The 17412-nt window shown below is 60.1% G+C and overlaps 3 protein-coding genes across 3 annotated transcripts; all 3 read left to right on the top strand.

The window, feature by feature from the left end:
- Positions 1 to 130: 130 nt before the first annotated feature.
- Positions 131 to 6857, top strand: PRSS56 (serine protease 56). Its single transcript, XM_066326447.1, has 17 exons — positions 131 to 275; positions 1047 to 1208; positions 1790 to 1987; positions 2492 to 2545; positions 2860 to 3049; positions 3149 to 3257; positions 3338 to 3497; positions 3633 to 3775; positions 3902 to 4061; positions 4145 to 4333; positions 4426 to 4587; positions 4721 to 4784; positions 4989 to 5136; positions 5543 to 5696; positions 5804 to 5893; positions 6144 to 6250; positions 6368 to 6857. The coding sequence occupies exons 1-17, from the start codon at positions 131 to 133 to the stop codon at positions 6539 to 6541; spliced, it is 2409 nt and encodes an 802-aa protein (XP_066182544.1). The 3' UTR covers positions 6542 to 6857.
- Positions 6858 to 7568: 711 nt separating this feature from the next.
- CHRND (cholinergic receptor nicotinic delta subunit) lies at positions 7569 to 11589 on the top strand. The gene is made up of 12 exons (XM_066326446.1): positions 7569 to 7654; positions 8334 to 8479; positions 8634 to 8678; positions 8769 to 8878; positions 8995 to 9150; positions 9360 to 9475; positions 9735 to 9935; positions 10286 to 10397; positions 10516 to 10630; positions 10821 to 11022; positions 11129 to 11247; positions 11332 to 11589. The coding sequence occupies exons 1-12, from the start codon at positions 7603 to 7605 to the stop codon at positions 11512 to 11514; spliced, it is 1557 nt and encodes a 518-aa protein (XP_066182543.1). The 5' UTR covers positions 7569 to 7602; the 3' UTR covers positions 11515 to 11589.
- A 986-nt stretch (positions 11590 to 12575) lies between these two features.
- CHRNG (cholinergic receptor nicotinic gamma subunit) lies at positions 12576 to 17096 on the top strand. The gene is made up of 12 exons (XM_066326445.1): positions 12576 to 12648; positions 13026 to 13162; positions 13267 to 13311; positions 13521 to 13630; positions 13725 to 13880; positions 14126 to 14223; positions 15009 to 15212; positions 15499 to 15613; positions 15879 to 15993; positions 16300 to 16504; positions 16606 to 16739; positions 16819 to 17096. The coding sequence occupies exons 1-12, from the start codon at positions 12606 to 12608 to the stop codon at positions 16984 to 16986; spliced, it is 1530 nt and encodes a 509-aa protein (XP_066182542.1). The 5' UTR covers positions 12576 to 12605; the 3' UTR covers positions 16987 to 17096.
- The last annotated feature ends 316 nt before the right edge of the window (positions 17097 to 17412 follow it).

Genomic DNA, 17412 nt, shown 5'->3' with positions numbered 1-17412 from the left:
CGCCTGTTTGTGTTCCCCCGGCCCCTCTCTCCTCCCACCGCCCGGGGGGCACCGTATATATCCATCCCTCCTTGCTTGCCTCGGGCATTTCGGGGGTTCCCCCCGCCTGCCCCCCTTTGCCCGCCCGGGGATGGAGCAAAGAGGGAAGAGGACACGGGACGCTCTTCTCGGGGTCCGACTGGTCCCCCCCGTGCTTTTGCTGCCGCTGCTGCAGCTGGTGGGGGGGGCTCCTCTGGGCCAGAGGCTGTACCCCATGCCGGCCAGCATCCTGCAAGGTCAGTGGGGCACAGGGATGGGGGCGTCTTTGCGGGACAGTTTGGCTGCTGATGGGGTGACTGTAGGAGATGGGACCCTTGGGTGCACTCTCAGGTGGGGTGGCAGCACAAGCAGGATGGCCAGGTCCCTGTCAAAAACCCTGAGAACCCCGGGCATGCCTGTGCTGCCTGGACTGCGTGTCAAGTGGTCCCAGTGGCACTAGGGGACACAGGGGATGCACGGAATGCTGTGGTTTATGCCCTGCGGCACACACACTCCCTCTGGCTCTAGTACCTGTGGCAGTCCCAGGAGACGCTCTGCCAGGGCATGGCCAGCAGGAAGGTGGCTCTGTGTGAGTACGGGTGGTCACAGAGGCACACAGGCGGGTGCACACATAGGGCAGGCACAGGACTGCACACACCTGGGCACCCGCAGGGACATGCAGACACGAGCACATGGGCCCTGGTACACACAAGTGTGCACTCAAAACTGTGCACAGAGGTACACATGTGGGCACATCTGCCTGTGTTCACATCCTGTCTCCATGGACAACAGGAACACAGAGACCTGGGCAAACACCCAGCTGCGCAAGTGCCAGCACCAGCAGGGAGGTGACATTGGTGGTTGCCACTCTAGGCAATGTCAAGGGGTGGCAGGCCATGCCCAGCCTGACGCTCACCATGGCGATATCAGGGCACAGGCACCAGGTGGGCTGAGGGCACCCCATGGCTGTGGTGGGGGGCAGCGGGGGGGGGCTCTGGGGATCTGAGTACCCTGTGTGTACCCATCAGCACTGTCAAGCCGGGGGACACTGGTGCTGGAGGCAGCACTGAGGAGTGCACTGCTGGCACTGGAGCGGGCACTGTCTGAGCAGCAGCGGCAGCGGGGTGCCTGTGGGCTCTGTGCCCCCTGCCTCTTCTCACCCTGCGCCAACACCACCAGCCACTGCCCACGTGAGTCACAGCCCTGTTATCCCCACTGCCCTGTTTCCAGGAGACCCTACCCAAATAGGACCCAGGATCCCCAGCCAAATGCAGCCCAGGGGACCTACCCAAACACAATCCCATGCCCAAAAGATCCCACCAAAACCTCCACCCATGCCTGGAGACTCTACCCAAATATTTATTTGGATGCCTACATAATCCCCTAGAAATCCTATCAAAATGATAGGATACCCCAAGATTTTACCCCAACCGTATTCATCCCCTGCAGGCTTAACCTACAGGCTTTTACCAAAACAGTGCCCAGACTGCTGAAACATATCCCTAACTGCTAGCGACCTTGCCCAAGCAGTTCCCATTCTATCTAGATCTTACCCAATCACCTGGAGCCCTATCCAAATCGTTGCCTGATCCCTTGTGAACTTTTCAGATATTCACCGCAAAACATACCCCAGTACCCAGAAGACCCTACCAAAACATGCTGACTCCACAGCATGTTGTGCTCCCTTCCCACCCTTCCCAAAGCAGACACTGTGGTGGTAGAGGAGCCCAGGGAGGACACGGTGATGCTCACAATTCTGCTGTCCTTGCAGCACCAGCTGTGCCCCCTGCCATGCCCCCCAGCTGCCAGGCCCTGCTGGACGCCCAGGCACTGCCGGAGCTGTCCCAGCGCAACTGGGCTCTGAGCCAGGCCTGTGCCCCCTACCAGCGTCTGTGCCCACCCGAGGGGACCCTGCACACCTGTGCCCCACTCAGCGCCCAGCTCTGCAGCCACCGCCTCCAGGAGTGCCGTGAGTGGGCACCCACAACCCCCCCGGCTCCTCCCAGAGATGGGAGACCATACAATAACAAATGGGGTATCCCCAGGGGATGCTTGGAATGGATATGGGCTGTCGGGGTGACAGAGGGTGTTGGGATGGAGTGGGGAGATGGTGGAGGTGAGGGTATGATAGAGTGATGGGGGATCTTTGGTGGGACGGAAGGCTGGGAGATGGATCTGGGAAGGGAATTGGAGATTTAGGGGGGGGGGCATTTTGAGTGATGAGCAAATTGGGCTGGGCTGGGACACAGAGGGGCTGGAACAATCTGCGGTGGGAGAAGTGGGCAAGGGGAGACTGGGGACACTGAGTCACTGGGCTGATGAGCACTCGCTGGAGTGGTTACAGGGGTGTTTGTTCGGGCTGATGGGGGTCTGGGGGCACTGAAAGGAGCCGGGGCGATATGAGGACAGCAGGGATGCGGTGGTGACATCGGGGGGGAGAGTCCGCACATGCCGTGACAGCCTGCCCCTGCAGAGACGGTGGCCGCAGCTCCGAGTCCTGATGCAGCAGCTGAGGCGGCAATGCCAGGTGAGCCCGGGCAGCCCCGCCGTGCCCACGCCACCCCCCTACCACGCCGGCGGGCTCCCCCGGCCCCCGGCTGCCTGCTGGGCCGGGGGGCAGAGGTTAGCGTCGGCAGCTGCCGGGCTGCGGGGTGCCCCCGGCCCTCCGCCCGCTCGCCTCCGTGAGCACGATGAGGCTTGACAGCGCGCCCGACGCGCCTCATCTCCCGCCACCCCCTCCACCTGCCACGGCCATCCCCGGCCACACGAGCCCACCTGGGAGACGGCGCGTCCAGCAGCCGGCCTGCAGGACGCCCTCCTCATCCCGACTTTGTACCCCAGGGAGCTGTGGGCGCCGCGGGGTCCCACAAGGCAACGCCACAGTCCCCCGAGGACGGATCATGGGCGGCAGCGTGGCCCCGCGGGGCGCCTGGCCCTGGCTGGTGTCGGTGCGGCTGCACGGGGAGCTGATGTGCGGAGGGGTGCTGGTGGGGCGCTCCTGGGTCCTCACGGCGGCACACTGCTTTGGCGGGTACGATGGAGGCACGGCAGTGGGGGGATGATGTCCCTGCAGAGCGCGGCGCGGGGAAATACCATCACCCCTGTAACTGGCTGCCCCCCACCCCGCCAGGAACCGGAACGAGTTGGCGTGGACAGTGGTGGTGGGCGACTACGAGCTGGGCAAGCCGGGAGCGGGCAAGAGGGCAGTGCCCGTCCGGCGCATCCTGCCTCACCCTAAGGTCGGTGGAAGTAGGCACGACCCCCACCTCCCTGTGCGTGCCCCAGGGGCCCTCACTGACATCCCCACATCTCCTTCCAGTTTAACCCCAAGACGTTTCACGGGGACCTGGCGCTGCTGGAGCTGGCGGTGCCCCTGTCCCCATCAGCCACCGTCAGCCCCGTGTGCCTTCCCAGCGGCTCCGCGGAGCCCAGCCCCGGCACTCCCTGCTACATCGCGGGCTGGGGCTCCCTCTTCGAAGGTAAGAGACACCGTGGGGTGCTCCCTTCTGTCCCCTCTCTGGTCTCAGCCCCAGCTGCCGAGGCAGGGCAGGGGGATGTGAAAGAGAGGGAGATGTCCGGACACACGACCCTGTAAGTGATGCCTTGCCCGGCAGAGGGACCGGCAGCCGACGTGGTGATGGAGGCGCAGGTACCCCTGCTCAGCCAAGAGACATGCCGGGGCGCCCTGGGCAAGGACCTTCTCACCAGTGCCATGTTCTGTGCTGGGTATTTGTCTGGAGGCATCGACTCCTGCCAGGTAACACCGTGCATGAGGGACTGTCAGCACCCCACTTCAAAAATCCCTCACACAGTGCTGGGCACGTACCACAGCCCATCAGTATAGCTGGGGTCCCAGCCCAATGCACAGGCATTTCCCCTGCAGGGTGACTCAGGGGGCCCGCTGGCATGCGAGGACCCCACTTCACACCGCTTTGTCCTCTACGGTATCACCTCGTGGGGTGATGGCTGCGGCGAGCGGGGCAAACCAGGAGTGTACACCCGTGTCACTGCCTTCACGGACTGGCTGAGCCTCCAGATGGACTGTGAGTGCTACTGGCTGCACTGCGGGGTCACGGAGATGCCCAGGGGGTTTTCAGCACTCATGGAGGCACCGGTTCCCTCACAGCTGCCCCTGGCAGCCGAGAACCGAGCTGCTTCGACCTGCTGGCCTTGGCGGAGCTGCCCCCTGAGCAGCAGTCCCCGGAGCGTGCCCGTCTCTGCGCCTTCTATGCCGGGTCCTGTCGGGCACCTCAGGGCCGGGCAACCTGTGCCCGCCTGGCCGAGGAGACCTGCCACGCCAGGACGAGACGATGTGGTGAGCTGGGGGTCATGCCAGGGCTAGGGTGTAGGGAGGGACCCCATTCCTGGCATGAGGCCAGGGCCATGTCTCTCCTTCTGTGCCCACAGAGCTTCACTCCTATGCCCAGACCTTGGTGGATCTCCTACGCCAGGCTGGGGACTTCATCCGAAACCAGTTTGATTTCTCCTTCCTCACCCGCACTCTGCCCCAGCTCTTGGGCAAGATCTACGGGCACTTCTTCTCTCCTCGTGTCCGCAGGGATGCCCCAGGTACTCTCCCAGGCTGGACCACCCCATGCCCATTTGGGGTCCCCCTCAGTCTCCCCTGTGCTGGTGGTTGGAGCACCGGCACCCTGCCCTGGCTTCCAGTAGAGCTCCTCTATCCCTTGTCCTGTCCCTGCAGGCCTGGCTGTGGCAGGGGGCCAATCCAGCCCCACAGCAGTGGGACCCCAGAGACCGCCCAGGAGGTGAGGCATGGTGGGCCACAGGATGAGGGGCTAAAGAGGTTGGGGAGGTGGTTAGGGTACTGGTGGGCATTGACATGCAATTTTGGGGACAGCCTGAAGCATTGAGATCCTGTTCCTGGTGCAACCAGGGCACCCCTCCAGGGTGCCAAGGTGGGATGTAGAGAGTGGCCCATCCAGTCTGAGCTTGCCCCATTGTGCTTCCAGGTGGGGATCTTTTGCAGAGCTTTTCGGGGTAGTAGGGCCCCAGCTGCAGGACTGGGTGGAGGCTCTGAGCACCATGGCAGGGAACAGCCACCTGCTGACAACACAGGACAGGGAGCAGCTCCCTGGGGAGACACAGCTCTTCCTGCAGGTATGTGGGGAGGGACAGGCTAGGGGACCCCTGTCCTCTTGTGACTGGGCCACCAGGGACCAAACCTCTTCAGTACCCCTGTGTCCTCTCCTGACATCCCTTGGGTCTATTTTCCTCTGTGCAGCCACAGAAGTGGCATCTCTCACTTTCCCACCACAGAAGGGTCATCTTACCCTCCCCAGATGAAACCAGTGCTCCCAAGTCCAAGCAGTGTAGAGCCAGCCGTGGAGCTGACCCTGAAACTTAGGATCTGACCCAACAAGCCACAAAGCACTTGCATGTCACCAATGTTCTGTCTGACACCAGCACACTCATGCCCTGCACTCTGCCACCATGCATGTGGCTGTGCCCACAGGTGCCCTGTGGGTGCCCCATCACCCATCCTATCCCACTCTTCCTTCATCAGGGTGAGGATGTAGTGGACGAAATGGTGGCACAGGGACGAGCCTTCCTCACCCAGCTGCGGGCAGAGTTGGACCTTGGCACCATCCTGGAAGCCACGGACCCACAATGGGCATCTGGAGAGCTGGCAGGGACCCCCGTGCCAAGCCATGAACCCCGTGAGCCTGGAGGGACTGGGGGCAATGGGACAGCAAGGTGTCCATCCACCAGCCACCTCTGCGTCCTGGCAGTGCCCAACGGGGTTTTACACCTCTCTCGGTGGCAGGGTCTGCACTGAGGGAGAAACGTGAACTGGTGCCCACAGAACTGCCCAGGGTGGAGGAGGAACAGGAGAAAGAGGCAGCTGTAGGCAGAGGTAAACTCTCACAGACCCTATGGGGTGCTAGGTAATCCATGGAAACGGTGACAGGTCCACCCTTGCACCCCTGTCTCAGGGCTGTCCCATTTCATTGGGACAGACTTTTGCTATATTCCCCCTGGCCTCTGCTCCCCTGGTGTCCCCAGAGCAAGGGTGCTCCTCCCTGTGTTGGGCAGCAGCATGGTGCCCCTGTGATTATTCCCTGATGTCCCCTCCATGTCTCTCCTGCCCGTGCTGGGGGTTGCAGCCTGCCCAGGCCTCAACGAGTCAGCAGTGCGGGTGGGCGCCGTGCGGGACCTGTACGCCTGGGTGCTGCGGGTGCCCCAGGCAGACCTGGCCATGACCTTCCAAGAGGTGAGCGCCCCGTCCAGCCACTCCAAGCCACACACCCTGGCATCCACCCCGAGCCCGCCACTGTCCCGCTCTGCCCATGGCTCCCCTGGGACTCACGGTGCTGTTGTCTCCCCACAGATCCTGGTGGACTTGGGCTCCAAAAACACCCAGGGACTGTACCGGGCACAGGTTCGAGCCACTGTAGGGGGCCGCCCCACGGCCTTCACTGGCCTCGTGGGGCTGGAGAGTGACTCCCTGGCCCGTAGCATGCCTGGCCTCGTCGCTCTGGCGCTCGAAGTGCTGAAAACCTAATGGTGCCCTGGGGCAGTGTGCCAGCATGGGGAGAGGGCACTGGGGCTGATGTCTCTTTTGTCCTTCAAACACACTCCACTCCCTGTCTCAGGCTCTTCCACCCTTTTATCCTCAATTGTACCTCAGTCTCTCTTCCCACCAGCACTGCCTTCCCCGGGGCAATGGGGCCCTGGTTGGTACCTGAAGCACCTCAGCCAGGAATCACAGTTCTTCTCTCTTATGAGACCCCCACCTTGGCAAGCCCACTCTCACCCCATCTACCCCAGAGGCACCTGAGGTGTTATTTATTTGTACAGAGAAGGTTTATTTTTCAATAAAGAAGGGTTCTATTTTCCAGTAGCTGGCAAACGTGAAGCGAGTGCTGTGCCACACAGTGCTGGCAAAGTGGGTGACAATGGAGGCACTTTTCAGGGGAGCTATAACGTCCTGTTGTGCCCCCCTTCCCATCCCCCCTGTACTCTGAAGAGATGCCTCCAGCCTTGTTTCTGGCTGTGTCCACCCTGGCACAGACTCCCCAGTCTCCTCCCCAGAGTTCAGACACCCCTCCTGCCCATGCAGCACCCACAGCACAGAACTTGTGCTCACCCCACCGACACCCCTCAGAGACCAACGTGAAACCTCCCAATGAAGGGGCCAAGTGTGCCCAGGGTCAGTGGTGGGTGCCACCCCTGTGCTTGGGCATCAATGGGTACCCTGGGGAGCCTGCTATGGGGACCCTACCTCTCCGAGCAGCATCACTGGGACTGCTGAGCAGCAGGGAAGGGAAGGGACCGCTGCTCCCCATGCCCAGCAGTTCCTGTGCTGGGGTGCCCAGGCTCAGGGTGATGAGCTGACACCCGTGGGGCCAGCAAGGCCAGCTGTGCCTGCCCATCTCCCCTTCCCTGCACGTGGGGCTGCCGGAAGAGAGGGGTTGGAGCAGCTCTCTGGTGCTGGCACCCTTCCCCCTCAGCACCTGGCACCATCCATCTCCCACTCCCTCCGGCAGCCGGACATCCGCTCGGCCGGGCCAGGCAGGGAAGTGGCCAGGGCCTGGCACGGCGTGAGAGCACCACGGGCACTGCATGGGGAACCTGCTGCAGCAGCTGGTCCTGCTCGGGGCACTGATGCTGTCGGGTGAGCAGAGTCTGGGTCATGGGGTGCCCTGTTGCTCTGCTGCATGGGATGCTCATGGGGTTGTGGGACTCCTCGATGGGGTTGGTGGGGGATGATGGTCGCAGGGTCCAAACTGGGCACTAGAGTCCCCAGGGCTGCATTTCGGGTATTACCTGGCAGAATCCACTCACTGTGTGTCCTTTGTGCTTCTTTTGGGCTGTGCCACCCAGAGCCATGTTCTTGCCCAGGTTATGTGCTGTCAGTGCACAGTGTCATTGTATCCATGTGTCTCTGTAAGTGTCTGTCTGTGCCGAATCCATGACCACTTGTCCCTGCATACACTGGGTCCATGTGTCCACGTGTGTTCTGTGTTTACAGCCATCTATGTGCACAGTTCTACCTTGTCTGTATCCAAACACCTCGTGTCTGTGTCCGTCTGTGCTGGGTTTGTATCTGTGTGTCCCTCTGTGTCTGTGCCCATGTCCTTGTCCTGTGAACATGTGTGACCATGTGCCCCCACGTGTCTGTCGTTCCTGCATGTCCATGTCTGTTCTCCTGTGCAGCACAGATGTGCAATGTCCTGGACTGTTTATCTCCCCTCTATTCTTATACCTCCCTACCCTTGCTGAGCATCCCTAGGGTGTGGCACTGGGCCCAGTAACCCCTGAGCCCCCTGCTTTGCCTGACCCCACACCCCCAGGTGGGCTCTGCGTGAACCATGAGGAGCGGCTTATCCACCACCTGTTTGAGGAGAAGGGCTATGACAAAGAGTTGCGCCCTGTGGTTTCCACTGACGAGGTTGTGGATGTCTACCTGGCCCTCACTCTCTCCAACCTCATCTCACTGGTGAGCCCCAGTGGGCAGGGCCTTCTGTGGGGTGCCCCCCAGGCACGCCTCACCCCTAGGGCTGGTTGATGCGGGGGAACCCGGAGGCTGCTGTCCCAACCCTGGCTGGTGCAGGCTAGGCTGGCATCTCATTGCCCTATTTTGCTGTTTGCAGAAAGAGGTGGATGAGACACTCACCACCAACGTATGGCTCGAGCATGTGAGTAGGGACAAGTGTCACAGCATCAGTTGTGCCACCATGGGGTGGCCCAGCATGGTGAGGGGGTGACCTGAGGATCCTCTCCTCCAGGGCTGGACCGATTACCGCCTGCAGTGGAACAAGTCTGAGTTTGGGGGCATCGAGGTGCTCCGCCTACCACCAGACATGCTGTGGTTGCCAGAGATAGTCCTGGAGAATAAGTGAGCTGTGCCTTAGTTTCCCCTCCCAATCCTTCTGAATTGTTCCCAGTGCATGTCCAGGACTCCCCTTGCCCCATTCCCTGCCATCCCATAACCTTGTCTCCCTCCTGACACAGCAATGATGGGCTTTTTGAGGTCGCCTACTACTGCAACGTCCTCATCTACGACACAGGCTTTGTCTACTGGCTGCCACCTGCCATCTTCCGTACCACCTGCCTCATCAACGTTGACTTCTTCCCCTTCGACTGGCAGAACTGCTCCCTCAGATTCAGGTTCTGGGTGGCTGGGTCAGGGCAGCAGGGTGGCCATGCCATGCTTGGGTGCCTGCTGCTGCCAGCGCCTCCCCTTGCTGTTGAGGTGCAGCAAGGTGGGGGTCTGTAGGTGACTGGGTGGCCTAAGTCCATCATGTTGGAGGTCAGGGTGGGTTGGGTGGTGGGTACCCCACAGCCCCTCACTGTCAATCCCCCTGGCTGTGGTCCAGGTCGCTGGCATACAGTGCCCTGGAGATCAACATGCACTTGAAGACGGACAGTGACCCAGACACAGAGAAGTCTTACGCAGTGGAGTGGATCATCATTGACCCTGAAGGCTTCACAGGTGATGCTGGTTCTCTCTGTCATGTCCTGTGGCAGTGGGACATCCTGTAAAGGCCAGGGGCTGGAGGTGGGGGAGACTCTGGAGTTGGGGCACACTGCCATGGAGAAACTTCATTACCTGGGGCTTTGGCATCCTGGCACTCACTCCACCTTGGAATGCTATTCACACCTTGGTGAGGGACATTGGTGCTGGTGGACCTGGTGAGGATGGTCATGGCAGATGTCCCTCATGCTGTATGCTGTCCTCTATGCCCTGGCAGAAAATGGGGAATGGGAAATTATCCACCGCCCAGCCCGCAAGAACATCTACCCTGACATTCCCCTGGACACCAGTGAGCACCAGGACATCACCTTCTACCTCATCATCAAGCGCAAGCCGCTCTTCTATGTCATCAACATCGTCATACCCTGCATCCTCATCGCCTTCATGGTCATCCTTGTCTTCTACCTGCCTGCTGACAGTGAGTGAGCCCCATGGCATGTGTGCCAGTAATGGGAGTCACATCCATGGGGCACCTCCATGTCCCACACCTGCACCAGGTCCTGGGGCACAGCAACACCCCAATGCCACCCTGAGGACATCTGGAACTGGAATATCCCCATGCACAACACCATCACCCCAGCCAGGCATCCTGGTACAGGTGCACTTGGGCACAGGATATCCCATGCAGGACCCCAGGGTACTCCCGTAACAGAACACTCCTATATAGGGCACTGTACCACGGGACACTGGAAGGGCAACCTTGGCACTTTGGGGACTCTGCTAGAGGTACCTCGGGTGAGGTTTGTCCTGAGCTCACCTGTTCTCCAGGTGGTGAGAAGATGACCCTGGTAATCTCAGTGCTCCTGGCCCAGTCTGTCTTCCTCCTGCTGATCTCTCAGCGGCTGCCTGCCACTTCCCATGCCATCCCCCTCATCGGCAAGTGAGTCCTGGGCACCACTGAGTGCAGTGGGGACATTGTGGAGTCCCTTGGTGCCGGAGGGCAGCTTTGCCTGTGCCCAGTTCCAGTGGCAATGCTCCAAGACCACGCTCCCTACCAGGTATCTGCTTTTTATCATGCTTCTGGTGACAGCCGTGGTGATCATCTCTGTTGTGGTTCTCAATTTCCACTTCCGCACCCCCAGCACCCACATCATGTCTGACTGGATCAGAGAGGTGAGTGGGGTGTGGGCTGGGGTGGGTGCACTGGTGAGTACAAGGGTCACACTGTACCCCACAGAGGGCATGGGACAGCACGGCCCTGGCATTGCATCTGTGCCAGGAGTTTGAGGGCAGAAAGCGAGAACAAGGTAGCAACACACTGAGGAGGTGGCCAAGGGACATGACACTCCCTCTTGTGTCCCAGGTCTTCCTGGAGAGCCTGCCTCGGCTGCTGGGCATGACACAGCCGTCCGAGAGCCCACCGGGCGCCCCCTGCATCCGGCGCTGCAGCTCGGCCGGCTACATCGCCAAGGCGGAGGAATATTTCAGCGTCAAGTCCCGCAGCGAGCTCATGTTCGAGAAGCAGTCGGAGCGGCACGGGCTGACCAGCCGCGTCACCCCTGCCCGTGAGCCATAGCCCCTGCACGGGGACAGGGGGAAGGGTGGCCGGGCTGGGGTCTCCAAGGCTGGCAGCCCTTCGGAACCCATCTCACGGCCCCCTCTCATCCCCAGGTTTGGTGCCGCTGGGCATGGACTCAGGCGAGCAGCAGCCCTACGAGCACATCAAACCCGTCATTGACAATGCCAACTACATTGTCAAGCACATGAGGGATGAAAACAGCTACAATGAGGTGGGGCCATGGGCACTGGGAGGGCAGGGGGCTCCCTGTGCCCACTGTGCCACCACACTGCCTGGCTGCTGGTTCTCTCCCCAGGAAATCGACAACTGGAACCGCGTGGCCCGGACCCTAGACCGCCTGTGCTTCTTCATCATCACCCCCACGCTGGTGGTGGGCACTCTCTGGATCTTCCTCATGGGCATCTACAACCACCCACCACCTCTGCCCTTTGCCGGAGACCCCTACAACTACCGAGAGGAGAACAAGCGCTTCATCTAGGGGGGTGTGGGGATCCCATGTGCCAGCCTCTCCCCCACCCACCTTGGTTTGGGAAAATAAAGCTGGGTACTTCTTGCCATGGGGCACTGAACTGGTGGCTGCCCTCAGTGTGCCCCACTGGGCACAATGCCCAACCTGAATACTGTGTTTGTGCTGAGGAGGGTGATGCCCACCCAGGGAATGGGTGCTGTTGGATGTCCTGAGTGTGGTGGACCCCAGCTGTGGCTGGAAGTGGTGCTTGTCAGAGGGGTTGTGGTGGTACTGGCCCTGCTACCCCTGTGGGCTAGCCACTTGGGGCAGGATGGGCTGGGGAAGGAGCTGGCCCCTCCAGCATGGCACCATCCCCTGTAGATCCACTGCAGTTGGCAGAGATGTTATTGGGGCCCACATTTCCCCCCCCTGCCCCCAGGATCCCCCAGCTGGATCCATGGCGTCCCCCCAGCACACCCCATTCCACAGCACAAGGCTGGGGGCCTGCAGAAGTGTCTCATTCCCCAGCTTAGCAGTGGGATGCCAGGGCTCTGGTTTCAGGGGACACAGCTGACATCCCCCCATCGGCAGTGGCCCAGGACAGCTGTCACATCCTCTTCACTGAGCCAGGAATCTCACCACACCCTCATCCTCTCCTCCCTGTGACCCTCCTACACAGGGGCTGGAAGGGTTTGAACCCCCGGGGGGGCATCACTCTCCAGGCTGATGGGACTTGCCTCCCACCCTATATTCTGGGGGCAGCCACTGCCATGGCAGGGACAGGATGTGCTGGCAGGGGGGCACCCCTTTCCCATCACCTGCAAGGAGATGCATCCCTTTAATGTGAGACATGGGGAGCCCAAGGCACAGACCTCATTTTGCCCCTTGCCCCAATTCCAACCTCTCCAGCATAAAATGCCAGAGGAGCTCCCCAGCAAACTGGCATCACCCCACCAGTGGGGAAAGTGGGTGGTCACGCGTCCCTCCCGGGCCCCCGTGGCTGTTGGGAACAGCTGACGGAGGCAGGGGACAGCTGTCCTGTCCCAGCGGGCGCCAAGCCCAGAACACGTCGGCGGAGGCGGCTGAGCGGAGCCCCAGCCCCTGCGCCCCACGGCACCGCCATGCGTGGCCACGGCCTCCTCTTCGTCCTCTGCACCCTGGCAGGTAAGATCTGCCCGTCCAGAGAGAGGCCTGGGGTTTGCACTTGGGGGTTTGTCACTCTGGGAGGACCGCGGCAGGCACTGCCCCACCGGGCTGTCCCTGTGCTGGCAGCCACTGCCTCCGTGTCCTGCCCTGGAGAGGTCCCTGGGTGAGCTGGGTGAGGGCGTGGTGGGGACACAGCTCTGCTTGCACGGGGGGCACTGACGGGACTGCCAGGATCATGGGGCAGAGCGCACTCACCTGCCAGAACAACACGCCTGGGCATCCCTTTCCCATGCACACATCCCTGTGCCTCTCCCCGCAACATGTAAGGTCTAGGGGGGGATCAGTGACCCCGCTGCCTTCTCCCCGGGGTGTCCCCATGGCGTGTGCCCCCCCAGGTGTGGGCTGCAGGAACCAGGAGGAGAAGCTGCTCCAGGACCTCATGTCCAACTACAATCAACAACTGCGCCCGGCCCGGGGGGATGAGATCATCGACGTCTCCCTCAAGCTCACCCTCACCAACCTCATCTCCCTGGTGAGGGAACCCCCCTAGGTACCTCCAGGTGTGAAGAATTTGCCCCCACATGTGGGGCAGAAGGCAGGGCACTAAAGCTATCTCCCTCCTTCCTTCCCTGCCAGAACGAACGGGAGGAGACCCTCACCACCAACGTCTGGATCGAGATGGTGAGACCCCACCTCTCTAGGCAGGATCACGCCCAGCTATGTTTGCATATCAGGGTGGCACCCCACGAGGGGCTGGCACTGTAACCTGCACCCTCTTTTGTGGGCACCCCCAAATGAGCCCAGCTTGTGGGCAGCATAGCACAGGCAGTTCACAGTCTCCTTCATCTTGGGGGGGCTCCATGACTCCTCCTCCTTATGTCTCCTCCCAGCAATGGTCTGATTATCGCCTGAGCTGGAACCCTGAGGAATATGACAACATCCAGCTGCTGCGGGTGCCCTCCACCATGGTCTGGCTGCCAGACATTGTCCTGGAGAACAAGTAGGTGACAGGGCAATGGGGACACGACCCCACATAGGGCTGGCAGCTGCCCCCTGGGCATAGTTTGGAGCTGAGCCCGTCCTTTTCCCCCCAGCATCGACGGGACATTCGAAATCACCCTCTACACCAACGTGCTGGTGTCCCCTGATGGCAGCATCTACTGGCTGCCCCCTGCCATCTACCGCAGCGTCTGCGTCATCCACGTCACCTACTTCCCCTTTGACTGGCAGAACTGCACCATGGTCTTCCAGTGAGCATGGGTACCATGGCAGCTCCTCCTGGGACACAGGGACTAGTGTGGGATGCTCATCTTGGCCTCTGGGCAGATAAGTGCCACCTGCCTATCCCCTGCCACTTGGCAGGAGGCACCATGGACAAGCCAAGCACCCCCATGAAGAGCTGGATGTGGCCAGCATGACCTGGTGCCACACTGGCATCCTTTGCCCATCCAGCTTGCTGCATGCCAGCCTGTGCCACCCCTTCATCTCTCCCCAGGTCCCAGACATACAGTGCCAATGAAATCAACCTGCTGCTGACAGTGGAGGACGGCCAGACTGTGGAGTGGATCTTCATCGACCCTGAGGCTTTCACAGGTAACACTGCAGCCACAGCCATTGCACAAGAGTGTCCCACCACAGAGGACATTCAACAGGTCTGCTGCTACACTGGCTGCCAAAAGCAGGGCTGCAGGGACTATTAGCAGCTCCCACCATTACATGGGCACTTAAGTTATTAGTGGAAGCGGGAGTGTGAGAGAGATTTGTTTTTCTAACCCCCCCAGCTCGGGGCTCTTGCAGCCTGGCATCTGCTGCCGGAGAGCACAGCTCCTGCAAGCTTGATTGATGCTGGGAACGTAGCTGTCATGGCCAAACAATGACGTTTTCCATCACATTTTAATTGCATATTGAAGGAACAAAATGCTTTTCAGGCAGTGAGATTTATTTTTTCATTACCGGCCTGAGTTGCGATCTTGACTGGGAAAAAATCTATCGCTCCCACAGAGAGCAGGGGAGAGCAGTGCGCTGTCACCCAGTGCCATGCTTGGCTTCCCTCTCTGGCACTGTGGAAATGGGGAGATGGGGGACCCCAGCCCCACAACTGTAGCTCTGGGAGCCCCCAAGGGGGTAAAGGTGCCCCATATGAGCCCAGCTGCCCTATCCAACTGTTTTTTCGGGTATTTTGCCCAGGCAACCATGGCACATTCCACAGTGCTCATTTCCCTCACAAGTGGCTCTAGCACTGTGAGCAGCCTGGATGCCCTGTGGGGCCCATGCCAATCACCAGTCCTCCCCTTCCTCCCTGGACTCCCTCCCTGGGGGGCTGGGGCCCAGTGCCCCCGTGGGGACAGTGGGACTCACCTGGCACCACCACAACGCAGAGAACGGTGAATGGGCCATCAAGCACCGCCCCGCTCGGAAGATCATCAACTCGGATCACTTCACCCCAGATGACATCCAGTACCAGCAGATCATCTTCTACCTCATCATCCAGCGCAAGCCACTCTTCTACATCATCAACATCATCGTGCCCTGTGTTCTCATCTCTGCCATGGCTGTGCTTGTCTACTTCCTGCCCGCCAAAGGTACTCTGGGACTGCCACTGCAGGCATGGGGATGTGCAAGGGGATAGCAACATTCCAGGAAGGGCTCCTCATCCCCTCTGTGCTTGAGGACCATCAGTATCAACTCTCACCCACTCTTGTAGTATTTAGATTGGGGGGAATTATGTAAATTTCTAAGTATCCCATAGTTAATGCCTCAAGGCAGGACTTGTCTAATTCAGCTTTTGGGTGGGGGGTTTTTGCCTTATGAGGGCAATGCCCACAGCACTGCCCTGTGCCAAACTCTGCCTTTGCCCCTCCTTGGCAGCGGGTGGGCAGAAATGCACCGTCTCCATCAATGTTCTCCTGGCCCAGACTGTCTTCCTCTTCCTCATTGCCCAGAAGGTGCCTGAGACCTCCCAGGCTGTGCCTCTCATCGGGAAGTAAGTGACACATTGGGATAGGGGTGCCACCCCTCTTGTCCCACTGGGCCAGCAGGGTCTCAGGTGCTGTGGAGCAGCCAGTGCCCAGGGACAAGACGCTGGTACAGAAATAACCCTCAGCCCAGATGGTGCTGACACATGGCTACCACTTGCCCATGTTTCACTGCCAGTCACCGGCTTCCAGCCCAGGAGGGCACAGAGAAAGACCTTGAATGACCAGTTTGTGACCCAGCAGCCCCACTGAGGCTCTGTGCCCCCTCCCCAGATACCTGACCTTCCTCATGGTGGTGACAGTGGTGATTGTGGTGAATGCTGTCATTGTCCTCAACGTCTCCCTGAGAACATCCAACACTCACTCCATGTCCCAGAGAGTGCGCCAGGTACCTGCCATCATCCCCCCTACCCTTTATACAGCAGAAATGGAATGGGTATTTGGGGATCAAGGCCATGTCCCTTGCAGAGTAAGGTAGCAGGCATGCCTTCATCTGAGTGCAAGTTCTGACACAAAGAGAATGCCTCAGATGTCCCCAGTGGACCACACTGTGCCACCAAGTCACTCCCAACAGTGGTGCCAACATCCCAATAGCACCATGCTCCAAGCAATGTCAGGGAAACCCAGTCATACCCATGGGGTGCTCTGGGCGGTTGCAAGGGGGACAGATCCTCTCAGGTGACACTCTGCCCAGGTGTTCCTGCACCTCCTGCCCCGCTACCTGGGCATGGCCATGCCAGAGGAGACCCCAGGGCCTCCACGAGCCATCCGCAGACGCAGCTCCCTGGGGCTTATAGTGAAAGCTGATGAGTACATGCTCTGGAAAGCCAGGACTGAACTGCTCTTTGAGAAGCAGAAGGAAAGAGATGGGCTGATGAAAACCGTGCTGGACAAGATTGGTGAGTGACCCCAGGGGTTGGCACCTCCCTGTGAAGCTGGGCTTTGTGCCAGGTGGCTGAGCACTTGCTGGTGCCCGCTGTGCTGGCTCTCCTGCTCGTAGGACGTGGTCTGGAAAGTGGCAGTACCCAGGACTTCTGCCAGAGCCTGGAGGAGGCAGGTCCTGACATCCGCGCCTGCGTGGATGCCTGCAACTACATCGCCAATGCCACACGGGAGCAGAACGACTTCAGCAGCGTGAGTCAGGGCTGGGGAGAGAGGGATCTGCATGGAGGGCAGTGGGGCACAGCCCTCACCCTTCTTGTGTCACTGGCAGGAGAGCGAAGAGTGGATGATGGTGGGACAGGTGATTGACCGTGTCTGCTTCTTCATCATGGCCTCTCTCTTTGTGTGTGGCACAGTTGGAATCTTCCTCGTGGCTCACTTTAATCAGGCACCCGCCCTGCCCTTCCCTGGGGACCCCAAGCAGTACCTGCCACAGTGATGCTCACAGGTGCCCACCAGCCAAGTGGTGGAGATAGGGGAAGGAGGGACATGGGGTGTTCACGCTGTACTGAACGTGGAAATAAAGCCCTCAAGTCTTGCAAGACTCCACGGCATCTCTGCTCCATGCTCACCTGCCTCAGAGGCTGGATGTGCAGCCCGTGCAGGCTGGCCACACACCTCTAAGCTGCACAGTCCTGTGAGATGAGACATGGGGAAACTGGAGCAGTCAGACATCTAATGGGCCATGCAGCAGTGCTGCCAGCAAGAGCCACATCACCCCACTGTAAATTTACAAATTCAAGCCTAGGACAAATAGGAATACTGTCATCCCTGTCATGGCAGTGGGGCAGGAATCACAGTTACAGCCACTCATTCTGGGGCAACAATGGAGCCATGGAGGGGATTGGTGGCAGATAATTCTTCC

This window comes from Sylvia atricapilla, chromosome 10 (assembly GCF_009819655.1).
Source record: "Sylvia atricapilla isolate bSylAtr1 chromosome 10, bSylAtr1.pri, whole genome shotgun sequence".
NCBI lineage: Eukaryota > Metazoa > Chordata > Aves > Passeriformes > Sylviidae > Sylvia > Sylvia atricapilla.
This window is presented reverse-complemented; position numbering and strand designations above follow the sequence as displayed.

Coding starts and splice junctions, on each gene's coding strand:
- CHRNG (XM_066326445.1), top strand. CDS start 12,606: ATGCGTGGCCACGGCCTCCTCTTCGTCCTCTGCACCCTGGCAG. Junction 15,213..15,498: donor CTACTTCCTGCCCGCCAAAG/GTACTCTGGGAC, acceptor CCTCCTTGGCAG/CGGGTGGGCAGAAATGCACC. Junction 15,994..16,299: donor TGTCCCAGAGAGTGCGCCAG/GTACCTGCCATC, acceptor CACTCTGCCCAG/GTGTTCCTGCACCTCCTGCC.
- CHRND (XM_066326446.1), top strand. CDS start 7,603: ATGGGGAACCTGCTGCAGCAGCTGGTCCTGCTCGGGGCACTGATGCTG. Junction 8,679..8,768: donor CCAACGTATGGCTCGAGCAT/GTGAGTAGGGAC, acceptor CCTCTCCTCCAG/GGCTGGACCGATTACCGCCT. Junction 10,631..10,820: donor TGTCTGACTGGATCAGAGAG/GTGAGTGGGGTG, acceptor CTTGTGTCCCAG/GTCTTCCTGGAGAGCCTGCC.
- PRSS56 (XM_066326447.1), top strand. CDS start 131: ATGGAGCAAAGAGGGAAGAGGACACGGGACGCTCTTCTCGGGGTCCGA. Junction 2,546..2,859: donor AGCTGAGGCGGCAATGCCAG/GTGAGCCCGGGC, acceptor TTTGTACCCCAG/GGAGCTGTGGGCGCCGCGGG. Junction 4,785..4,988: donor CCCCAGAGACCGCCCAGGAG/GTGAGGCATGGT, acceptor TTGTGCTTCCAG/GTGGGGATCTTTTGCAGAGC.